The sequence below is a fragment of the Myotis myotis genome, unplaced genomic scaffold (assembly GCF_014108235.1).
Source record: "Myotis myotis isolate mMyoMyo1 unplaced genomic scaffold, mMyoMyo1.p scaffold_m19_p_2, whole genome shotgun sequence".
NCBI lineage: Eukaryota > Metazoa > Chordata > Mammalia > Chiroptera > Vespertilionidae > Myotis > Myotis myotis.
Genome location: NW_023416324.1, coordinates 13958893 through 13984613, shown reverse-complemented (window position 1 = coordinate 13984613; position 25721 = coordinate 13958893). Strand labels below are relative to the sequence as shown.

Below are 25721 nucleotides of genomic sequence, written 5' to 3'. Positions count from 1 at the left end.
CTTTCATTTTCTGTCTCATCCTAGAGCTTGATCCTGATTCATTTCAGCAGAGACTCCACAGGCAACAGGAAAGATGGTGGCATTAAAATGTTCATTTGTACTTTTGTAGTAGTTCAACAGTGGTCTTATTTCTGGGCAACTGCAAACCATACAAGGTTGGAAGCATCATAACTTAAATGGGTGCTAAGACTCAAATGAGAAAAAGTAAAGAAAAAAAAAAAAGAAAGAAAACCTCTGGGAATAGCCAGGGGCATTTAAAGAAACCATAAAAATGCCAACAATATTTAAAGCCCCTTTTTTAAAAAGGGAACTTTTTTTTTTGGCTTAAAATATTTCACTCTAAATGAATTTATGTCAGCTGTCAATAAAAGAATGTCACTAATACACTGTGGACACCTTTTGCAATGTAAATCCATGCCCTTTTTTACATGGTGAACTTCAACCTAGTAATTATTACAACAAATGTTATAGTCTAAAGCTCAAACACATTTTAGCATTTTTTGAAATTGAATTGAGTACAAACCAAATAAAATTTACATCATAACAAACATTTCCACCTAAGACTGTGGGGACACTTGAGCCTTCCTCATCGATCTCAGGGCCTTTTCCCGCAGGTGCTTTTCTAAGTCGTCAAGGTTATCTTCAGCTTCACTTTCAGTCTCCTAAAAAAAAACACACCGAAAGCTCTTATCCTTAAGTCTCGAGACACTGCTAGGAGATACTAAGTACAGAACAAAATCACGCTGTGATGATAGCTGCACAATTCTATGAATATACTAAACCTATCAAACCATATACTTTAAAAGGGTAAACTGTATAGTATATTAATTATATTGAGAAGTTATTTTTAAAATATAAATTAAGTTATATGGTAGCCATTCATATTGTTATCCTTAATCTTGGCAAATTCCTGTTCTTGGTAGGTCATTGAAAAAAGAGCAAGAGAGTTAACAACTAAGTAGCCAATTATTAAAAAAAGAAGAAGAAAATTTAGCCACTTGTATAAACCGAGGGACAATGATTCTAATACCTTCCTGGGCTCTGGCTCTGCCTCCGGTTCTTCCTGTGCTGATGTGGTGGTGGGAGCAGCAATGGCTGCAGGGGTTCCAGCAGCTGCAGCCATAGCCTTTTCTTTCTTGTGTTTTTTGTGTTTCTTGTGCTTCTTATCCTTTTTGTGTTTCTTGTCCTTCTTTTTCTTCTTTTTCTTTCCACCCCCTTCTTGGTCTGAATTCTAGAAATCCAGAAAAATAACAGCAATAAATTAATCATTAAAATTCCGTCCAATTCAACTCCCCCCCTTTTTAAAAATCCTCACTTGAGGATATATTCCACCCTCCCCCCCGACTGCTTTTCAGAGAGAGTGGAAGGGAGGGAGGGAGAGAAACATCGATGTGAGAGAGACGTATCATCTGGTTGCCTCCCGCACCTGCAACACAGGTACATGCCCCCTGACTGGGAATCGAACCTATGAGCCTTTGGTGTGCAGGCCAACACCCTAACCACCGAGGAACACTGGCCAGGGCCAACTCAACCTTTTATATGCCCAAGGAAATAACTAAATGGACCAGTCTCAAGGCTTCAAAGATATTTTACACAGATTTTTAAGAGCTAGAATGAACTGTGACGGGAAACTTTTTTTTTTACAATCTTACCCAACTAACTTCACATTAAACCAGGTTTCCCGACCACAAGCCAGCTGTGAGTCAGGGTCAACCTCCAGTTGTAAGGAAAAGCGGCATGTCCAATAGAAAGAAAAGTCTCAGAACTCAGACAGGCCTGAACTGAATTCTGGTTCTTGAACCTGTTAACTATCTGACTTCAAACAAATCTGCTCGACTTTTAAAATGAGCCCTTTTGGGTCAGCCTCTGGGCTCCAAAGGCTCCTTAGTTGTGCTTGAGGGTAAGCCCTTTTAAAAAAATTTTTTTTAAAAAAATTGATTTAAAAGAGAGGAAGTGAGAGGGAGAGCTAGAAACATCAGTCATGAGAGAGAATCATGGATGGGCTGCTTCCTGCATACCCCCTTCCTGAGGATCAAGCCCACAACCCGGGCATGTGCCCTGGATCAGAATTGAACCTGGAACCCTTCAGTCCACGGGCTGACGCTCTATCCACTGAGCCAAACCAGCTAGGGAAAGAATGCTATTTTTATGTAGCTTGCCAAAGACTAGATCAGTGGTTCTCAATCTTCCTAATGCTGCGACCCTTTAATAAAGTTCCTCATGTTGTGGTGACCCCAACCATAAAATTATTTTCGTTGCTACTTCATAACTGTAATTTTGCTACTGTTATGAATTGTAATGTAAATATCTGATATGCTGTATGTGTTTTCCAATGGTCGCTACCCACAGGTTGAGAACCGCTGGACTAGATAAAGCAATAAAGTACTTTTCATTCCATCTAGTATTTCACAGGTTGCAACGTTTCTTTTTTTTTTATAGAAACAATGTACAGTTGACTCTTGAAGAATGCAGGGATAAAGGATACCAACCCCCCTCGAAGTAAAAAATCCACAAATAACGCTGGCCAGATGGCTCGGTTGGAGCATCATCCTGGACACCAAAAGGTTTCGGGTTCAATCCCCGGCTGGGGCATGCATGTACAGGAGGCAACAGATTGATGTCTCTCACATACTGATTACTCTCTTTCTCTCTCAAAATAATCAATACACATAACCTGGAGGACTTAAAAAAATATACAAATAATATTTTACTCCCCCTAAATTTAATTATAGCCATCTCTCAGTACCCGTGAGGGATTGGTTCCAGAACCCCGAGGATACCAAAATTCACGGATTACCAAGTCCCTTAGATAAAGTGGCAAAAAACAATGTTTACAGTCAGCCTTCCAACTGTGGATTGAAAATACTGTTTTTGATCCACAGTTAATTGAATTCATTGATGGGAAACTAGGGGGATATGGATGGTCAATTGTATATTTATTGAGGAAAAAAATACACTTATCAGTGGACCTGTGCAGTTCAAGAGTCAACTGTATTTCCCCTGTTGAAAAAATAAAAGCATTAAAGTGCAATGAAGAAAAATTCAAATCACTCATCATTTCCCTAACACTGTGGTCGGCAAACGGCGGCTCGCGAGCCACATGCGGCTCTTTGGCCCCTTGAGTGTGGCTCTTCCTAAGCCTTAGGAGTACCCTAATTAAGTTAATAACAACGTACCTACCTATATAGTTTAAGTTTAAAAAATTTGGCTCTCAAAAGAAATTTCAATCGTTGTACTGTTGACATTTGGCTCTGTTGACTAATGAGTTTGCCGACCACTGCCCTAACACATAACCCACTGCCAGCAGTCTATTGTCTTCTTTGTGATATACATTTTTCCTTTATAAAAATATCATATTTATATAGGCACAATCTAAAATAAAAAATTGCATTGATTTGCATGATCTTAATTAGGCATCCCCAAATGTATCAAACTCTAGAGAAAACAGTAAAAATACTGAAGTGTTTTTCACCTAGATCAGTGATGGCGAACCTATGACACACATGTCAGAGGTGACACGCGAACTCATTTTTTTGGTTGATTTTTCTTTGTTAAATGGCATTTAAATATATAAAATAAATATCAAAAATATAAGTCTTTGTTTTACTATGGTTGCAAATATCAAAAAATTTCTATATGTGACACGGCACCAGAGTTAAGTTAGGGTTTTTCAAAATGCTGACACGCCAAGCTCAAAAGGTTCGCCATCACTGACCTAGATAATAGAACCATGGGCAATTTTTTCTTCTGTTTTTCTAGATTTTCTAAAGAGTCCAATCTCAACCACCAAGATTCTGGAGTTTAACAGTGTTAGATATATCAGAAATTAGTGGGTTGCTATAGTACTTTAATGGATTGCTGATGCAACCAACAACACTTAATTTGTACCTCCTTGAAGTCTATCTGAACCACAGAAAATAATGCTCCTCTGAGCTACAAAAGACAAAAAATGTTCTCTGCTTCCAAGTGACCACATTTATAATAAAAAAGCGTAATATGCAAATCGACTGAACAGCAGAACAACTGTCCGAATGACCACGCTATGACATGCACTGGTGCCAGGCCAGCCAAGGCCGGTGTGATGCGATTGGTCAGGGGGCCCCACCGTCGCCCCAGGATCACCCCACAGAGGGAGGCCCAGGTCACCAGCCAAAGGGGCAATCAATGGGGGAGGGGGGAGAAGGGGTGGTGGTGGCAGACGCAGGCAGCGCCAGGCCAAGGTGCGGGCGGGGAGCAGGGCCAGGTGTGGGCAGCCGGGGGAAGGAAGGCCTACCCTTGCACGAATTCTGTGCATTGGGCCTCTAGTACATTTATAAAGGATGTCCAAAATAGACCAGACACATACCCTCGCAGGTGATGGGCTTGGTGTTGGGCTTTTAGCCTTTTTGACCGGTACCGCTGGTGACCAGTTGGTAGAGGGTGACTGAGACTGGACAGGAGATGGAGGTGCTGGGGGTTTTTTAGCTGCTGGCTCAGGAGATCCTGAGACAGATCGGGAGGATGAGACTCTCCTTACAGATTGAGGGCTTGGTGAGGCAGCTCTAGACAAAGGGAAAAACAAAACAAAACATTTATTATTCAAGAACAGAGATCTTTCCTAAAAGAAAATAACCAACTACCATTACAGAACTAGATCACAAACTTTAACTCAAATTTATATCATCTAAGTCTCCTGGTATTAAATAGTTCAAGCCTCACAATTCTCTTTCCATTCTGTTAGTGATTCTTTCTGTATGAAATTAGCAATGCCAATTCCTAGTATTTTACTTAAGACTGCTTTTAGCTTTTATCAGTCTTACATAGACATGCAAGGAATATTCTAGCCCTAGCCAGTTTGGCTCAGTGACTAGAGTGTTGGCCTGTGGACTGAAGAGTCCCGGGTTTGATTCCAGTCAAGGGCACAAGCTGAGGCTGCGGGCTCAATCCCCAGTAGGGGGTGTGCAGGAGGCAGCCGATCAATGATTCTCTCTAATCACTGATGTTTCTCTCTCCCTTCTTCTCTGAAATCAATAAAAAAATATTTTTAAAAAACCCCACCAAAAATGAAATATTCTATTAATCACTTAAGAGTTTAGAACCAGAAAGAAACCTATGGCATTTAGTTTATGCCATTAGGAACAATCCTGAAAACAGAGAAGGGTCTCTGAATAGTAATCAGAATTTGCTTTACAAGTTTGTATTCACAGCTTATTCTTTCTGTAATTTCATAGTAAAGGGGGGTGAGGAGAGGAGCATTTCAACATAAAGAAAGCTATGCAAGTTAATGTTCCTAATCAAAGAGCATAACATATCTTTACTTTTTTGTCTTTTTGGGTTCTGGTGTCCTGGAGACTCTCCTAATGGGCCTAGTACTTGGAGATGGGGATTGCCTTCTTTGGGGTGATGATGAGGCTCCTCTTCGAACGGGTGGAGGACTTGAGGAGGTCTGAGGAGCTCGAGGCCGTGGCGAGGGCGAATGCCGTTTGTTTGGTTGTGGTGACCGGACCTCCCGCGTAGATCGGCCTGGGGAAGACCCTTTCCTATGTTTTGATGACAATGAAGGTGAACGTCTCTTGTTGGCTGGGGAGCTTCTTTGTTTGGGAGGTGGAGAATGGGAGACGCGACGCTTTGGTGGTGGAGATGGTGATGCCCTTCGTTTAGGAGGGGGTGGGGGAGAAGCCGTTCTTCTCTTCGGAGGTGGGGAAGGAGAATATCTCCTCTGTATTGGAGGAGAGTATCTTCTTGGGGAAGGTGAGCGCCGACGAGGGGGAGGAGAAGGAGTCCTATAGGAAAAACACATCATTAAGCTGGAAGGTCCAACAAGAAATAGTATACAAAGAAAACTAACCAGTAATTATGGCAATATAGGCACATCTCAGATACTTTGGATTTTGTTTCCTATCATTGCAATACAACAAATATTGCAATAAATCAAGTAAAATAAATTTATTGGTTTCCCAGTGCATATAAGTTATGCTTATACCATACTGTAATCTATTAAGTGTGCAATAGCATATTTCTTTAAAAAACAGTGTATGTACAGTTATTTAAAAATATCTTATTGCTAAAAAATGCTCACCCATCATCTGAGCCATCTTTTTGTTGGTGGTGGATCTTGGCTCAGTGTTGATGAAAATGCAATATTTACAAAGTGCAATAAAATGAGGTACTTGCGTGTATTGTACTAGCACCAGGCAAAGGGAGTATTTTCTACATGGAAATGCTATACCTTTATCTTTATTTAAGTAAAAACATCACAATAAAATTCCTGTTTATCATAAAGTACTACAATAACCAGAATTTTGTATTATTTTCCATACAAACAACTGTAAACCTACTTTTGCCCCACATTAAATAGTGTTCCTACCTTTAAATTGATTTCTCTGTATCTATATGTGACTCAGATACCATAAAAGCGAGCTATTTAAAGTGTACATTTTGCCCATCCCTTGTGGCTCAGTGGTTGAGCATTGACCTATGAACCAAAAGGTCAAGGTTCAATTCCTGGTCAGGGCACATTCCCAGGGTTTCGGGCTCAATGCTCAGTGCGGGGGGTGTGCAAGAGGGAGCTGATCAATGAATCTCTCTAATCTGATGCTTCTATCTCTTCCTTTCCCTTGCTCTCTAAAATCAAAGGTCCCAGGTTTGATTCCAGTCAAGGGCACATGCAAGAGTATAAAGTGTACATTTCAATGGTTTTTAGTATATTTGTAGTTGTATAACCATATGACTCCCCATTCCCACCTAGACACCACTAATCCACTTTGTATCTATAGATTTGTGTTCTGAATTTTTCATATAAATGGAATCATATTTGTGGTGTTTTCTGAATGGCTGAGCAATATCACTCTAAGCTATTTCAATCAGAAAGGCTCAAACGTGCTCTAATTAAGATTCATCAAGGGTGGCGGGGAGATCAACCAAAGGACTTGTATGCATGCATGTAAGTATAACCAATGGACAGAGACACTAGGGGTGAGGGTATGAGCAGGGAGGTGGGGGCAATAGGGGGATAAGGTCACATATTAATACCTTAATCAATAAAGAAAAAAAAGAATTCATCAAAGATGGACACACAGTAATGTGGTGAAGGCCTGGGTAGGGCGGGGGCTGGGTGGAAGAGGATAAAAACGGGGAAATCGGGGGACAGCTGTAATGCTGTCAACAACGATATTTAATGATCTTAATAACTATATAGATAAATAAGCAAAGTTTCTCTAATGAACTCCAACAAACATATCTGATAAAATACCTTCGTCTTGGTGGTGGTGTGGGAGACCTACGCCGTCGAGGAGGTGGAGCAGGAGAGGGAGAACGTCGCCTTCTGGTGGGTGGTGGGGAGGGACTTCTCCTGCGTCGACCACTGCACCAAAGAAGAATTATAGTTGATTCTGAGTTAGTAGCATTTATAATTAAGTTATCTAAATGACACCATTTCAATCATTAACCCAAAGTGCAGCAACTGTTACTCTATCCCTCAGAGCAGTTTTCAAATTACAGTTCAAGAGTATGAGTCAAGACCCTGGGTTATGAACCACCATTTTTAAAGAACAGAAAATCAGAATGTTGCTTGCAGTAAAGATAAATATTCTTTATGAAATCTTTGTTTCAGCATATAAATATGTAGTCTGGGCCATGATATAAAATATTCTTAACGTGATGAAGGGAAAAAAGTTTGGAAACAGAGCCTTAAGAGAATTGTTTTGAAATTGGCACACACCAGAATCACCTGGGAAACTTATTTGAGCTTTGCATTCATCAGGTCTGGGCTGTGGTCTAGCCAGTGTATTTTGAAAAGACTCTCAAGGTGATTTTCCAATACCTTACTAGAAACAACTGCACTGAAGCCTAGAAAAATTTAATGTTCAAAACAGATATTTTGAATTTAACACTTATTAGTGGCTTAAAGCCCAAAATCTGGGTGTCACAGCTCCAAATTCTTGAGTTTTAAAATGTACACTGCTCAAGAGTTGCATACTGTTAACTGAAAACACTGTCCCCAAAGGCAAAGGATAAAAGTTGTCTGAGCACTAAAACTACATCTGAAATATACAGATTATATCAATTCATAGCCATCTTCCTAAAGATATATTAAAATATACACTAAACCAGTGTGCCACCTTTTGGGTAAATTTGTAATTACAAGTAGCCAAATAATATAATTAATTTCTTGTCCAGAACAGTATTGGTGCTGTCCTTGAGGTCTGAGGAGCTCGAGGCCATGCTCCTCATATTTCCTATGAATCTGGAAATATTTTCTAAAGTTTATTGGTCTTGGTTCCCTTTAAAATTAAGAAGGGTTCTGTTACCAGCGAAAATCCTGAAATTATTAAATTAAAATTTATATTTGTTTATGCCTTGTGTAGACTAAAACTCCACTTTGATTTAAAATAAAAGCTACAAGAGGCAAAGATATCAAGACAGATAAGCTTTAGATGAGTGAAATGTAGGCATTGAACTATTAATTACAAAAAAAGGGACAGTTTTAAAGGGGAAGCCACTTATCAGCAGGGTTAATCAGAATTATGGGACCAAGAAAATAGGATAATTACAGTACTGTTTCATCAACAGGTAATGAAGATTTCAAATGGGTTTTTGACTTAAAAAGAAGAAAAGCAAAGGTTTATATTCACAAACTTTGAGGGTGAGATGACTTAAACCAGAACTCCCAATATGTTATCAATAGGCATAATAGCATAAGAGGCTATTTACTATTGATTATGTAGCTTCTCTTTTAAAAATTCTCCCAATTTGTTTGCAAAACATTAAACAAAGAGTCTCATTAAAACTGAACTCAGATTAGAATCTATTATGAATCTATCTATGAGGTATTTATTCTGCGCCTTAGTTTCATTTGTAAAATGAAATAACTAAAGGTCCCTTTCAGTAATGACCTTCATCTGGTTTCCTGTGTTTCTATGTGAGAAAATAACTGAAAAGAGAATAAATAAAACCATAACCAAAGTAGCATAACCTAAGGAACTGCCAGAAAAATCTGATAATCACTTATAACTGGAATCTTGATACCACATGATTCTATGACCTGAAAGCTGTAGTTTTTTTAACTGATCTGATAAGGCACACATTTCAGGGATTAAAGGAAAAAAAGGTAAGCATTTTCTAGTTACCCTGAACACTAATGTCAAACCAAGCATTCAAATGTGTGTAGAAATTGTTGAATAGAAAGTTTCCCTCCTAAAAACTGTGAGAGAACCAGTTTTCGGTAAGACTCAATTTGATGTGTAGCCCTTAGCCTCTCAAGCATTTAGGAATAGACAAGTCTCACAGCAAGGCGCCAACTTGCTATCTCTGCAGCGACATCTTCAGAACAATCTCATTTCACTAGCCACATTGGTGATCGGAGGTAAAAAGTTATAGATGTGACCACTACACTAAGTATGATCAATATACCGTATCCTTTAATTTAAAGGAGTATTCAATCCCCAAAGACGAGTGTTTAAGAGCATGAAAAATGTTACTGTTTTTTGTTTAAACTTTATATATATATATATGAAACAAGGCTGTGTTTCCCCTCTTAAAATACTATAAATATTGAAGCATGATTCCAATTAATTATTTCTACATCTCTAAATCCCAGACACCTGACTGCAATTTCTAACATCACTAAACTTGAGGCTACTAGTATAATTTAGTACCTTTTATTTTTTATATATATTTTTATTGATTTCTGAGAGAAAGGGAAAGGGAGAGATAGAAACATCAATGATGAGAGAGAATCATGGATCGGCTGCCTCCTGCACACTCCCTACTGGGGATCGAGCCCGCAACCCGGGCATGTGCCCATGACGGGAATTGAACCCGGGACTCTTCAGTCTGCAGGCCGACACTCTATCCACTGAGCCAAACCAGCTAGCGCAGTACCTTTTAAAATGTGGATACACAAAACAAAAACATCCTGGTGTAGGGTAATAAACATTAGCGTTGATTTCACTGTAATGAGAAATCTCTTTTTCAGTAAAGAAAATAGTTCCATAATTTGGGGAGTGGAAGAAATCTTACCACTAAACTGATTTTGTAAAGTATACAAATCTATAATTAAGTTGATGAGTAAAGAAGCCAGGGTTAATTACAGCTGGGTACAGAATACCTTAGCAGTGGTTCTCAATCTTCTAGCCCTTTAAATACAGTTCCTCATATGTTGTGACGCAACCATAAAATTATTTTCGTTGCTACTTCATAACTGTAATGTTGCTACTGTTATGAATCGTAATGTAAATACCTGATATGCAGGATGGTCTTAGGCAACCTCTGTGAAAGGGTCGTTCAACTGCCAAAGGGGTCGCGACCCACAGGTTGAGAACCGCTGATCTAAAGCGATCTTGTTTTAGGTTTTCATTTTTTAATTGAGAAGTAATAGTTCCTTTCACGGCACAAATATACTGCTTAGGCTCCACTACAAATATTGCTGACTGGTTCTAAAGAGCCTTTCCAAGAAAACCCTTTTATTAATGAGACTACCTAAAAGAACATAGCTTCAAAAACTGAGCCAAAATAAGACAATGAGAGTTTCAGGAAGAACAAATACTTAGAAATTAAGTGGCAGCTAAACCTCTGCAAACAGAAAACCAGTGAAGATATAGTCTAGTGCTATGTCAATGGCACAGGTAAGACCTAGCTTTGTTACTTTGTAACTCTAAAAACTCACTTTACTACTTCCGGGCCTGTTTATTTCACCCACGAGATAGGCTACATTAAAGATTTCTAGGTATGATTTGACTTGAAAATGTTAGGTTTCATGGTCACCCAGACACTGATAATCAAAAAGGGTCAATGAAAATATGCAAACCTACCTTCCTACCATAGGAAGCACTGAGCAAAGGCCAAAATCTTGCATTCCTTTTTCACTTTTTGAAGCCTCTCCATAGTTTTTCTTGCCTTCCCTAATGTCACCATCAAGTCCTTCCCCACTAAATCTGAGGTGCTATTACTACAAATACTTTAACTGTACAAAAATATGTTCAAATAACTCTCTAAAATGAACAGTATATACAATTCTATCATTAAATTGATGTGTAAAGAAGCATAATTAAAAACTAAAACTGAGGACCTTTTCCACAGCCATACATTGTATACCTAGGAATGGAGTAAGGTTACCTAAACAGTAAATTAAGTCACTAAAACTTTGACATGTAATCCTGTTACAAAGTAGTGTCTAACCAACCTTTTAGTCATTGGCGATTGCCATCGCTTTCCCATCTGCATCCTGAGAGCAGTGGAGAAAAACAAATGTCAAGAATTCCATTCACCAAATTATTTACTTCAATGGCATTAAGTATCACTAATGGAGATATATTTTTTAAACAGGAATCATTTAACTGGTATTCTTTTTGTCATGCACACATATCACATGGTGGTACAAACCTTACAAAGTTCTCATTAATTAGCTAATAATCACCAAACAATGCAACCCCCTACCCAACAAAATGTGACCATTTCCTTCTGTCCTGGAAATGGAGTTAGCCAAATTCTAAAATAAGCCCATAGCCCATCCCTTTATTTATGAAGTTTCATCACTACAGAACACAGCAATGAAGCTACTGAAGAAAAGACATTACCGAGGGGAAGTCTCTTTCTGGCGTTTTCGAGGTGATGGAGAAGCACTCCGGGAAGGGGAATGTCTCCGCCGCCTGCCTACCTCACCATTCTTCACATGGGACCTCTTGGGTCGCTCTTCTTCTGAGGAAGATGAGGAGCCAGAATCTATAATTACACAATAAGCAAAATATTACAGCAAGTCTGTGCTTAAAAGTCTGTCCACATTTTCTGAATCTAAATGGATGGAGTGTCTAAAGCAGTGATGGCGAACCTATGACACGCGTGTCAGAGGTGACACGCGAACTTATTTTTTTGGTTGATTTTTCTTTGTTAAATGGCATTTAAATATATAAAATAAGTATCAAAAATGTCTTTGTTTTACTATGGTTGCAAATATCAAAAAATTTCTATATGTGACACAGCACCAGAGTTAAGTTAGGGTTTTTCAAAATGCTGACATGCCGAGCTCAAAAGGTTCGCCATCACTGGTCTAAAGATTAATTACTTTGCCCTAGCTGGTTTGGCTCAATGGATAGAGCATTGGTCCTGCTCAAGGGCATATGCCCGGATTGCAGGCTTGATCCCTACGAATCAATGATTTTCTCTCATCATTGATGCTTCTATCTCTTTCTCCCTTCCTCTCTGAAATCAATAACAATATAAATAAATTCTGTTTTTTAAAAAAAGAATCAATTATTTCTATGTAGGCACAAACATATTTTTCCTACATATACTCGCTATACTGAGGGACATGCATTATCTTTATATATATATATATATATATATATATATATATATATATATATATATATATATATAATTCTTTATTGTTGAAAGTATTACATGGGACATGCATATCTTAAGTACTTTTTAAATTAGGAAATGCAGGTAGAAAAAACTTAATCAGTATCCGTACCAGATGATGACTGCTGGTTCTGTCGTCTGTATTGGCGTCTCTGCTGCACAGAATCTGCTGCAGCCATTTTGCCACCTTTATCTTCTTCTGAAAGATGGATGCATTTAGAAAGTGTTTCTTTAGTTATGCATACAGAAAATGAAACATATTCGAATAGGAAAAAGGTCTCTTAAACCTTTATCTGATTGGGTCAAACAATACAACTATCTCACACACACACACACACACTTTTTTCTTTTTTTACAAAGAAGGAAAAGCTCAAAACGCCAACTTAAATGCTGATTTAAACCATCACCACCAAATGTAATAAACTTCTTTAGTCCTGGCCAATGTGGCTCAGTTGGATGGGCATCATAACATGCACTGAAAGTTTGCGGGTTCGATTCCTGGTCAGGGCACATACCCAGTAGGAGGTGTGAAGGAGGCAGCTGATTGATGTTTTGCTCTCACATCAATGTATGTTTCTTTCTCTCTCTCTCTCTCTCTCTCTCTTTCCCTCTCTAAAAATAAATTTAGCCCTGGCCGGTTTGGCTCACTGGATAGAGCGTCGGCCTGGAGACTGAAGAGTCCCGGGTTCGATTCCAGTCCAGGGCATGTACCTTGGTTGCAGGCACATTCCCAGTAGGGGGTGTGCAGGAGGCAGCTGATCGATGCTTCTCTCTCATCGATGTTTCTAACTCTCTATCCCTCTCCCTTCCTCTCTGTAAAAAATCAGTAAAATATATTTTAAATAAATAAATTTTAAAAAACCTAAAGGATGATACTGCTATCCACATTGCAGATGTGAAAGAAATGAGGCTAAGATAAATTAAGTAATTAAACAACAAAAAGCAGTTAAAGAGTGGAGCCTGGGATTCAAACTAGGTTCGTGTTACTTCAGAGTCCTAGCTCTTAACTAATATCCTGTAAGTAATCTTTAACCAGAAGGGTTTTATCAAATGTGCTACAAACAGAATTCATCTTAAAACAAACATACACACAAAACTTACCTGATTCAGATAACTCTACTTTTCTAGGCTTGGGTGCTGGTGAAGGGGACTCCCTTTTCTCAGTACCTTTATGTTTTGTCACTAGAAAGAGTACAGAAAAAAACCACTTATAAAAAGAAAACAAAACAAAGCTTCACAGGACATGTTAACAATACAAAAATGGGGTGACTATTCTCATAAAGGATTTACAGAAAATTACAAAATTTCTGTAAGGACTTTGTCATTACCTGGGCAGTACCTGAAGTAGAAGCAAGAATTTTTAATACTGAATCAAAAGACCTAATAATGATTTAGAATCTTGAGATTCACCCAAAAGAAACAATAGTTTAGAGAAATTGGGAGCTGTTTCTGAGTAGCTTTATGCTATGTGTAACATCAACTCAGTAAACCTCTGTGTGCTACCCCACAACTTAAAACATTCTAAGGAGACCTCATCAACACGAAAGCTTTCAAACACCCACTGAGTAGGTTCAGTAAGTAGGTAATTAAAAAATTGTATCTGCTGAAATTTTCAGAAAAAGATATTTGGACTGAAGAGGAGGAATAAACGAGTCACCCAACAGGCTGTAGGTTCTTTATGTACACAGAGCATATATAACCCTCACAATAGCATGAGGGATTTTAAACTACCTATAAAAAAAAGTAGACCTTCACAATAGTGAAAATAATTAAACATGAAGATTGCAAGGTTCTTTCTAAAGCTCAGAGGGAGGTTAAAAAAAAAAAGCAGCTGCAGCTCTGAAATATAACCATAGTAGTAGGAGAGCGGTGGGTACCTTATGAATTATCCAGCTTACCTTTTTCCAATTGCAAGGAAAATTATTATAGCAACTACCTTTTGTACGTTTGCTATGTTAAGTACTGTTGCTAATACCACAGTCCCCCTCCTTTTTACAAGAGGAGAGGTGTGACATTTAAATACAATTAACCTTGAAGTCATAAGGATAATTTAAGTGAACTAGGATCTGACTCTAACACTCTATTTCTGGATACAGGCTTTAATTTTCAACAACTATTACTTCTGTCTATAATAGCCATCCATTGCTTCAACTTAAAAAGTATAGAGAGCTATAACTATTAATCTTATAGATTAACCTGAACATCATTTGACATTACTGTAAGAACTAAACTTGAAGACAGTATGATCCCCCCTCAGGACCTTTACAACTGTTTTTTTTTTTTTTTAATTTAAAGTAATTACCATGGGATGTTTGACCTAGGATACAGATACATTTCATTTAACAAACATACATATTCAGAATTCTATCAAGACTTATTCAAAGGGCAGTAACTTAAGAGAACTAGTGATGGAAATCAACAATTAAGTCCTAGCCAGTTTGGCTCAGTGGATAGAGCATCAGCCTGCAGACTGAAGGGTCCCAGGTTCAATCCCAATCAAGGGCACATGCCTGGGTTGCGGGCTCTATCCCCAGTAGGGAGTGTGCAGGAGGCAGCCGATCTATGATTCTCTCTCATCATTGATGTTTCTTTCTATCTCTCCCTCTCTCTTCCTCTCAGAAATCAATAAAAATATATTTAAAATAATAATTATTAATAAATACATAAAAAAGCAATAACTAGGGTGGGGGGAAAAAATGGACACATATGTAATACCCTTTGTAATACTTTAAGCAATTAAAAAAAAAAGCAATAAAATCTCTGCTAAAGTAGTCAAACTAAAGAATTCACCACTATACTTTTTTTTTTAATTTTTTTAAAATATATTTTATTGATTTTTTACAGAGAGGAAGGGAGAGGGATAGAGAGTCAGAAACATTGATGAGAGAGAGAAACATCGATTAGCTGCCTCCTGCACGGCCCCCAGTGAGGATGTGCCCGCAACCAAGGTACATGCCCTTGACCGGAATCGAACCTGGGACCCTTGAGTCTGCAGGCCGACGCTCTATCCACTGAGCCAAACCGGTTCGGCACCACTATACTTTTAAAACCACCAGCACTTTAGCCTTGGCCAAGTAGTTGACTAGAGGGTCATCCCAATATTCCAAGGTTGCAGGTTCAATCTTCTGTCAGGGCACATACAAGATATCAACCAATGAACATATAAAGAAGTGGAACAATAAATCAATGTTTCTCTCTCCCCCCCTTCCTATCTTTCTCTAAAATCAATAAATAAAAGTTAAAAAAAAAGAAAACAACCAACGTTTTATTAATGATTCTACCTAATAAGCTTTTTGGTCAAACTGATGGACTGGGTAAAGAATGATTAACACCTAATTAGTTATCATGAAATATGATAGCACTATAAGTGCATTTAAAACTTGTATTTTAACACATTGTATGCGGGAAACGTGTTTACACGTTTTACATATTTATATGTTCTACCAGTGTAGTAGAGCGCGGGACACGTATTAATACGTTTTTTATAGACTAGCGGTAGAATGCGGGTAACGAATAAATACGTAAACTAAAGTTATCGTAATTTTACTGAACATTGCCATTTGCGCAAAAAATTAGCAAAAATGGCCCGCGCCACCTGTTAGCGCGCGATAAAAACTACCCGCAAACAATGTGTTATGTTAATAAATTCAAATAAATAAAATAGAAAGGCTTAAAAATGTTTAGGGATATGAGGCTTTTTTCCCCTGTTTAGTATTGCCCATTCCTAAAAAATGTAAAAAATGTTTTGTTTTGTTTTTGAGAGGGAGGGGGAGGGGGAGAAAAAGTGAGTGAGAGAGAGAGGGAGGAAGAGAGAGTGTGAGAAGTATCGGTTGCTCGGTTGCTTCCCGTATACACCCTGACTAGAAATTGAACCAGCAACCTTGTGGTGCATGGGATGTCATTCTACCAACTGAGTCACACTGGCCAGGGCTTCCCCATTTTTAAGTGTCAGTTTATCTTCAATGCTTGTAAAAGATTTTACAGACAACCCGTTATCTACAAACCCACATGTTTAAGTTACCACCTTGGAAAACTGGGTTCCAAAATGTGGATGTCAGAAAGTATTTCCCCTAGGAAACATTAAAAGCGTGGTTGTATTTGAAAGATGGCTGGCAACTCCCTACTTAGTAAATAATACAGATTTAACCATACATTATTTACATTTTTTTCCTGTAAAAATATGCATTTGGAGTTTTTCCTAACTCAATCTAAATGGCTTAGCTAAAGTAGTCCTTAATTATTGTTAATATATAGTCACCATTAGACAAGTATACATTATATACTCCTACGCTGGTTCAATGACTGACTGAATCAGAATACTACTAATATTATAATGTTAATGTCCCATTGAGGTTTGCCCAGATGAGATTTTATCCATCCAAATGTTTTTATTTTTTGTATTCAAGGGGCAAAAATCATTCTAGTATGAAGTCAGAAATCTTCTAAGTCAACTGAAAAACCAGTATTTGGAATTTATTTCAGCAGTCCCTATGAATTCACCACATGGGAATGGGAGGAGGCAGGAGAGGGTAATGGGGGGATAAATGGTGACGGAAAGAGACATGATTTGGGGCAGTGACCACACAATATAATACAGAGATGGTGTCTTATAAATTGTACACCTTAAACCTATATAATTGTATTACTCAATGTAACCCCAATAAGTTTAAAAATAATAAAAAAAACTTCCATTACCACAGGTATAGATCCTCTGGTAAACATAATTAACTATCCCACTGATTTCAAAGCACTTCTTTATGTACTAAGATACCACTTTAACTATGAAATGCCATTGATTACATTATATTCCAAATAATTTACCTCTTAAATCCCCCAAAATACTTTTCCTGCCTCTCTCCCACTCCATTTACCCATCATCAATAACAGAACCTTTTTTGAAAGCCCTAATTGGTGACTACTATATGAATTACAAAAGTAAAGCCTATTACATTTCAATGTCATTGCTCTTATTAGCCATGAAAACTGCAAAAAAAGGAATTTCTGAAATCATGGTACCAGGTGTACAGAAGCCGAAGAATTTCACCCTGCCCTCCATTCCCCTCCTCCAGAAATCAAAACAGGCATTTTGGAGTAGGAGAGTTTGACCAAGTATACATTTTTTAACTGGAAATGCGAACCCAAATTCCAGTCCAGGTTGGCTGACCCTCACCAAATCACTTAACCTGAGAACCTGTTTCTTGATGACAATCTCTAAAATTATTTCTAGCTCTGAAATTTCATCACAGATGACTAGGATCATGTTACCATAAAGTTATTCCCAAGTAGTAAGAACCAGTATTCAGCTTCAGTGGTCACAAGGCAGTCTCTGACTACAATGATCACAGTACGTCTCTTTGGCTAGGTCTCAGAATCCACAGGAATAGAACTAGTCCTTTGTCTCCACCATGACTTATTTCTTGCTTATGTACATATTCACTGTGACTTGTTTCTGAAAAGCAGCAGCTTGCGCCCCGCAATAATATATCAAAACACAAGCAGTTTGTACCTATGAAGATTTTTCAAAGGTAACTACTAATTCTTAATAATTAACCTATTTTAATAGGGATGCAGTCCTTCTGTTCAGGTACACTTATTAGCCTTTGGCTATATGATGCAAACAGAAAAATCATAACTTGACGTGTTTTTGCAAAGTGACACGTTGCTCCTTAAAATCCAAATGACTATAGCCTCTTTTTAGATTTCCCCCCTCCACCACTACTCACCTTTCAGGTGTCTTTCTCATTCTGGCCCTAAGCACCAAGGCCCGATTCCATTCAAATAGATCCTATAGTGTGTATTTAATACTAAAGGAACAAACCCCAATAGACCACAACCTTCACTCAAGACTAACACAGTCAATATTCTACTTGCCTGGCAGGATCACAGATCATAAATTCCTCAGAAATCAATCTACAGAATGAAGCAAGAACAAAACGCAAGAACCCTGTCTAGAGCCTAAATTTAAAAAACAAATCAGCTTTTAGGACACCATGTCCTTCCTTAGAGAGCACAATGTGGCCAAGAAAATCATTAAAAAGAATATGAAGTCCTCAAACAAAAAAATCTTCAGGGGTTGGGGAGTTAATTAATTTCATAGTAATACAATGATCCCTTATCATGATGAAACAACTTTGATGTTACTCAAAATCAAACAGCACCGACTAATAATATATTTCTCTACCTACTCAATGCCAGAGGGCACTGCTAAAAACAAAACACATGTAAAGTCTATTACAACAAATCTCAAGAACTTAAAAGCAGGAAAGAAAAGGTGAACGAACCTCTGAGCAATTTACAAACACCACATACAAATACTACCCAGAAACTTCATACTTTGAAAGGAGAAAGGGGTGACCAACAACTGACAAGCACTTTATAAGTAAATGAAGAAAGGATATATTGTGTTTATTTGTTTGATTTTTACCTTTACCTGAAGTTCTCCCAGGAGAGACAGAAACACGACTTTTTCTTGTCCGGTTTGACTGCTGGGGTGTCGGGGAATGACGAGTTTTTGGCGGAGGAGTTGCCGGAGGTGATGGCCTATGCCTTCGCCTTGGAGGACTTGTTGAGGGAGACAACCTCCGCATTTTTCGAGGGGGGCTGGCTGTCCTCTTAGGAGGCTTCTTTGGCGGTGACCGGGAACGAGACGAAGAAGAGGATGAACTACTTCCAGACAAGGATGCTGATGAACGCCTTCTTCTGTGGAATAAAGTATTCATACTCAGTAACTGCACATTTACAAAGGTTATGTACAGTTTATATAAAAATACAGCTATTTTTATCCAACTTTTGAGTTTATGTAGCTAAGCAGATAATGAGTTTTAAAAATAGGAAACAAAACCATAACCTACCACAGGTAACAGCTAAAGACTATGAAGAAAGAAATTATTCTGATAAATGTATGTTTGAATTGTCTTTCCAGTTATAAAATATGTTGAGTGCTAATAACATAACTAACCAGACTCATTCTTCCTTAGGAATGATATCAGTGCTTTGGAGTTTGCATACAATGTTTGGTGGCAAAGTATTTTCCATTTATTAACAATGTCAAGCAACCTTTAGATGCATTTTTAAAGAGATGCGAAAGATAAGGAATTCATTTAGCTACATAAACTTAGAAGCAGGGGTCTCTCGAATTCTGCGGCAAAATTTGTGTTAAGTTCTGTTGCAATTATGTGTACCTGCAGAATTCACCTTTGGCAGAAGAATTCCTGAGAACCTGAAAAAAAGAAACCCTACCTTAAGTGTGAGATAAAAACTACCTGAAAGGGAATCTTACACAATCTGCAAAATATTTTGATTGCTAAACGGCTCAATTAATAAAACATGCTGTTTGCAAAACTCCAGTATAAAAATTAGCTGTTTCCACTAATCCTGTACTAGAAATAGAAAGCACCAGTATTACTTTTCTCCTGAGAAATCAATTTTAGAAGTGTGATGCTTAAACTGCCTGACCATTTATATCTCAATTATCAACAGTAACATTAATCCTATGATTTTTAGTGGTTATAAAAATGGTTCAATTTACCTTGACAACTCCTCCCCACAGAAAAATATTATCTTTTTAAAAACTATGGGATTCTAAAAACCCTGTTTGCAGGAACAGCAAAAATTATGGAGCTTACTGTTTCCTCTCTTTATTTCCAAATTGATTCAGTCCCCTGAAAACAACCTTAAAAGATTCAAACGCAAAAAATTGTGTCCCGAGTATAAGCTGAAGCATAACCATCAGAGTTCCTTCTAAAAACACATGAATGCACTGATTGCCAAGAAGGCACAGAACTTTGCTATCAGTGCACCAGGCCTCTATTTTGGACAATACAGCAACAATCTTTTTTTAAAAAAATATATTTTATTGATTTTTTACAGAAAGGAAGGGAGAGGGAGAGTTAGAAACAGAGAAACATCGATCAGCTGCCTCCTGCACACCCCCTACTGGGGATGTGCCCACAACCAAGGTACATGCCCTTGACCGGAATCGAACCTGGGACCCTTTAGATCACAGGCGGACGCTCTATCCACTGAGCTAAACCGGTTAGGGCAGCAACAATCTTTTTGTTAAAAGTGATAGGTCACACATTTTACTTTGTGCCAACTTTAAGATTTAAAAAAACAGAACATTGTGTATTAACAGGGTTTCTTTAATGTCCAGTCTCTTAAAAAAAATACCAGACACCAAACTGCTAAAAGATTATATCTATGGAATGGGATTATGGGTAAAGAGAGAGACAGAAACATAGATTTGTTGTTCCACTTATTAATGCATGCTGTTTGATTACTGTATGTGTCCTAACTGAGGATCAAACCCACAACTCCGGCGCATCATGACGAGGCTCTAACCAACTGAGCCACTGGCCAGGGCTGGGTAATTTTTATTTCTGTTTGAATTGTTTATACTAAGTACTCAGTTCTATAATGACAAAAAAGCAAAACAAAACAAACAAAAAAACATTTTAAAAATATAAAAGTATATGCCCGGCTGGAGTGGCTCAGTTAAGTGGGCTCAATTCCCACTGAAAGCACATGCAAAAAAAGAACTGATTGATGCTTCTCTCTTTCTCCTGGAATCTTTATAAGGATGTCCTCGGGTGAGGATTAATAAATAAATAAATAAATAAATAAATAAATAAATAATGCAAATAGATTATTTTAATACTGGTAAAAGCAGCTTACTGGCTCTGTTGTCATCTACTGTTCAGAAGCCAGTGGTAACTAAAATCCAAAAAGAGAGGTTAGGTGACTAATTTCCTTACTTGATAAAATTTCTTGGTGGGGTCTGAAAGGACACCTTAACAAGAGGTATCAGTAAGATGGTAGGGGGCAGGGTGGGCTAGAAGGGGTCAATGGGGGAAAGGGCGCATATGTAATACCTTCCCAATAAAGAATTCAACAATTTAAAAAAAGATGATAAATTTCTTCTTTTTTATTTTCCAGCAATAGACTAGCATTATTTTTCATTGCAAATAACAGCACACCTCAAATGAGATAGGCTCTTTGGAAGACATTACCTATCACACATGAGTTCTTTCTTCCAAGGGGACACTAATATAAAGATTAGCCTAAAATAAACATATGGTCCACTTCCATTCACCTAACAATTTCAAATTAAAAAAAGAAAAGAAAGCTCACCGTCTCACTGGAGATCTACTCCTCCTATGCCTTGGTGGAGGAGGCATTCGTCTTGGTGGAGTTCTTCTTCGAGGAGATGGCCGCCTTCTTGGGCTTGGCCGCCTTCTAGGTGAGTATGATCTGCCATAACAAAAAAATTAGGGCCTCAATAAATCAGGAACACAAACTAAATTGTTTTGACATAGTTTCTCAATAGCTATATTTTCAAAAACATTTCATAGGATATAATTCCATTTATGTAGAGATTTTTATGGTGTAAACTGTCCTCAAATTCTCTCTGTAAACCCAAAGAATAACATTTTACTAAATGTTTTCTATTGCTTTGAAACTAGTTACCTAGCCTGGCTGGCAGGGCTCAGTGGTTGAGTGTCGACCTATGAACCAGAAGGTCATGGTTTGATCCCCGGTCAGGGCTCGATCCCCAGTGTGGGGCTTGCAGGAAGCAGCCGATCAATGATTCTCTCTCATCACTGATGTTTCTTTTCTTTTCTTAATTTTTTAAAAAATTAATTTCAGAGAGGAAGGGAGAGGGATAGAGAGATAGAAACATCAATGATAAGTGAATCATCGATCGGCTGCCTCCTACACGCCCCACACTGGGGATCGAGCCCGCAACCCGGGCATGTGCCCTTGACTGGAATCGAACCTGGGACCCTTCAGTCTGCAGGCCGACGCTCTATCCACTGAGCCAAACCAGCTAGGGCATCACTGATGTTTCTATCTCCCTCTCCCTTGCTCTCTGAAATCAGTAAAATTAAATACGAAAGGAAGGAAGGAAGAAATAGTTACCTAACCCTATCTAGGAGAATAGCACATAAAACCTAAGCTCTGTGCAGATCCTAAAGCCACAAATCACCTTGATCTGGATCTATGGCGCCGTCTAGGTCGAGTATGAGAAGGAGAGCGAGAGCGTGTCCGGGATCTTGATTTGGAACGTGACCGAGATCTTGGTCGGGTCTTCTCCTTTTCCTTTTCTTTTTTGGAATTTTTCTCCGGAGTAGGCTCTTTAGGCTCTGGTACAGGTTCAGGCTTGGGAACTTTCAGGATATCACTATGGAAAAAAAACCCCCACAGATTTATTTCCCCCCTCTTCTACTCAGACTAAGTCATATTTTATTTTATATTTTTACTGATTTCAGAGAGGAAGGGAGAGGGGGAAAGAGAGATAGAAACATCAATGATGAGGATTATTGATCAGCTGCCTCCTATATGCTCCACACTGGGGATCGAGCCCACAACCTGGGCATGTGTCCTGACCAGGAATTGAACCATGACCTCCTAGTTCATAGGCTGATGCTCAACCACTGAGCTACGTCAGCCAGGCTTAAGTCATATTTTAAATGGAAGTTATTTATCTTTGTAAAAAGTTTTTAGCCCTAATACTTGACAATGGAGGCAAGAGCATACAATGGAGTCAAGACAGTCTCTTCAATAAATAGTGCTGGTCAGATACATCCAAAAACAATAAATAAATTGGTCAGATACATGCAAAAACAATGAAACTAGATCACCAACTTACACCATACACAAAAACAAACTCAAAATGGCTAAAGGACTTAAATGTAAGACGGGAAACCATAAAAATCTTAGAAGATTCCATAGGCAGCAAAATATCAGACATACGTTGTAGCAGTACCTTTACTGATACAGCTCCTAGGGCAATGGAGACTAAGGAGAAAATAAACAAATGGACTACATAAAAATAAAAAGCTTCTGCACAAAAAACCATCAATAAAACAACAGGAAAGCCCACTGCATGGGAGAACATATTTGCCAATGATATTTCAAATAAGGGTTTAATCTCCAAAATTGACAGAGAACTCATACAATTAACAAAAGAAAGATAAACGATCCAAACAAAAATGGGCAAAGGACCTAAGTAGACACTTTTCGAAAGAGGACATACAGAAGGCCAAGAGACATATGAAAACATGTCAAAGTCACTAATCATCCAAGAGATGCAAATCAAAACAACGAGGTACCATCTCACACCTGTCAGAATGGCTATCATCAACAAATCAACCAACAGCAAATGCTGGCGAGGATGCGGAGAAAAAGGAACCCTCGTGCCCTGCTGGTGGGAATGCAGGCTGGTGTAGCCACTGGGGAGAACAGTATGGAGTTCCCTCAAAAAGTTAAAAATGGAACTCCCATTTGACCCAGTAATCCCACTTCTAGGAATATATCCCAAGAAACCTGAAACACCAATCAAAAAGGATATACGCACCCCTATGTTCATAGTAGCACAATTTACCATAGCTAAGATTTAGAAACAGCCTAAGTGCCCATCAGCAGATGAGTGGATTAGAAAAACTGTGGTATGTTTATCTACACAATGGAATACTACACCGCTATAAAAAAGAAGGAACTTTTACCATTTGCAACAGCATGGATGGACCTGGAGAGCATTATGCTAAGCGAAATAAGCCAGCTGGAGAAAGTATCAAATGATCTCACTCATATGTGGAATATAATGATCAACATAAACTGAGAACAAAAATAGATCCAGAGACAAATGTGTGTGTGTGTGTGTGTGTGTGTGTGTGTGTGTGTGTGAGAGAGAGAGAGAGAGAGAGAGAGAGAGAGAGAGAGAGAGAGAGAGAGAGAGAGAGATCAACCAAAGGACTTGTATGCATGCATATCAGCATAACCACTGGACACAGACACTGGGGTGGTGGGGGCATGCCCTTGGGGATGGGAGTGGCAGGGGTGGGTGGGTGGTAGGGGGTCAATTGGGGAAAAAGGAGACATATGTAAAACTTTAAACAATAAAAAAGTTTTCAGCCCTACTCAGTTGGTTGGGCATCATCCTGTGCATCGAAAGGCTGCTGGGTTTGATTGTCATTCAGGACACATGTCCAGGTTGTAGGGTCAATCCCTCATAAGGGACATGCAGGAGGCAGCGGATTGATGTTTCTCTCTCTCCCCCTTCCTGTCTAAAAAATCAATAAAAAAAATTTTAAGAAATTTTCAAAATCTGTGAAGACTTCTCCCGAGCTCCAAAACATCAGTGAAATCTAGTGAGAGCAACTAATAATTCTAATTGCATACATTTTCTTAAAGTGCAAGGTTGCCCACAATATTAAGAAGGAAAAAAAAGCAAGTTATATATTAAAAAATATAAAATATTTTTTAAAAATACAACCAAAAGAAAGCAGTGGTCACCTGCCAGGCATTTTACTTATGCTCTCTTACACAATTTTGACTTTTTCTACAAGCTGAATAACTGAAAATTTTTTTTAAATAAATCAAGTAGTTTTGTTTCAAACTTAGGTATTGTGTTTGGGTTCACTTAGTAACAACCTAAAAGTGTGATATTTATAAACGAATTTTTATGTACTTGCCTAGTAGAAGTGGCCTCTTGTACTGAAGGTTCTTTTACTTTTGCTGATGGTTCTGGGAGCTCAGGAGTTTTTTCCTTCTTTTCTGGAGCAGGGGAAGGACTCCGGCTCTTGGTTCTGTGACGGGGAGATCGAGAATGACTGCGCTTTCTCTCTCTCCTGACAGGGGAAGATCGTCTTCTAGGGGAAGGAGATCTGGATTTGCGTCTAGGATGAAAGCAATTTTTTCAGATTTTTGAATAATGTGGACTGGGGGAGAGGGTCAAAGGCAGAAGTGAAGATTAATCTTTTTAATTAAATCATTACTGTTTATATCTGAGAAGTTCCCTATGGAAATAAGATATCCTATCACATTTACTTAATAGGGAAAGGGCCAAGAAAAAACCAGGAAGGCAAGCAAAACAGTAACATTCTCTGGAATACTGGTTGTAACAGAGAAAAGCATTGATCTGCGACTCTAGATATTGGTTCTTAATTTGTTCCAGAGATCCTCAAGAAGACCAGAGACCAAGTTTTCAGAAGGAAATGATGCTTAAAAGTACAGCTGACTCTTGAACAACGAACAAGGGTATTATGGACACCAACCCTCTAACTTCTGACTCCCTAAAAACCACTAATAGCCTACTGTTGACCAGAGCATTACCAGTAACAGTCAATTAACACATATTTTGTATAGTATATGTATTGTATACTCTACTCTTATCATAAAGCTATAGAAAAAATATTAAGAAAATCATAAGGGACCATAAAAATATCATACTGATATTGTACAGAGAAAATGTATTCCAGAAAAATGACCAATGCAGTTAAAGCAGTATGTTCTTTACAAGAGAAATATATTAAACTTGTATAAGATAGCCTTTCTGAAAGAGAAGCCCCCCTTTCTTTTCAAGTTTCCTTTAACTTGAAGAG

The 25721-nt window shown here is 38.3% G+C and overlaps 1 protein-coding gene across 31 annotated transcripts in view; it reads right to left on the bottom strand.

Annotated features, from left to right (window-relative positions):
• Nucleotides 1-210: 210 nt before the first annotated feature.
• SRRM1 (serine and arginine repetitive matrix 1) overlaps nucleotides 211-25721 on the bottom strand; it is a 33044-nt gene continuing 7533 nt past the window's right edge. For 7 of the 31 annotated variants that reach the window (XM_036348723.1, XM_036348730.1, XM_036348753.1 and 4 more), the window contains 13 exons: nucleotides 24813-25016; nucleotides 22325-22519; nucleotides 21469-21588; nucleotides 18764-19038; nucleotides 13441-13521; nucleotides 12452-12538; nucleotides 11556-11700; nucleotides 11162-11203; nucleotides 7232-7342; nucleotides 5298-5762; nucleotides 4346-4541; nucleotides 1031-1231; nucleotides 211-662 (listed from right to left, as the gene is read on the bottom strand). In XM_036348723.1, the coding sequence (XP_036204616.1) occupies nucleotides 558-662; nucleotides 1031-1231; nucleotides 4346-4541; nucleotides 5298-5762; nucleotides 7232-7342; nucleotides 11162-11203; nucleotides 11556-11700; nucleotides 12452-12538; nucleotides 13441-13521; nucleotides 18764-19038; nucleotides 21469-21588; nucleotides 22325-22519; nucleotides 24813-25016 (2227 nt within the window). In that variant the 3' untranslated portion in view covers nucleotides 211-557. Of the gene's footprint in view, nucleotides 663-1030; nucleotides 1232-1632; nucleotides 3001-4345; nucleotides 4542-5297; nucleotides 5763-7231; nucleotides 7343-11161; nucleotides 11204-11555; nucleotides 11701-12451; nucleotides 12539-13440; nucleotides 13522-18763; nucleotides 19039-21468; nucleotides 21589-22324; nucleotides 22520-24812; nucleotides 25017-25721 lie in introns of those variants that run through there. The other 24 variants (XM_036348737.1, XM_036348743.1, XM_036348739.1 and 21 more) reach the window with 16 other exon arrangements.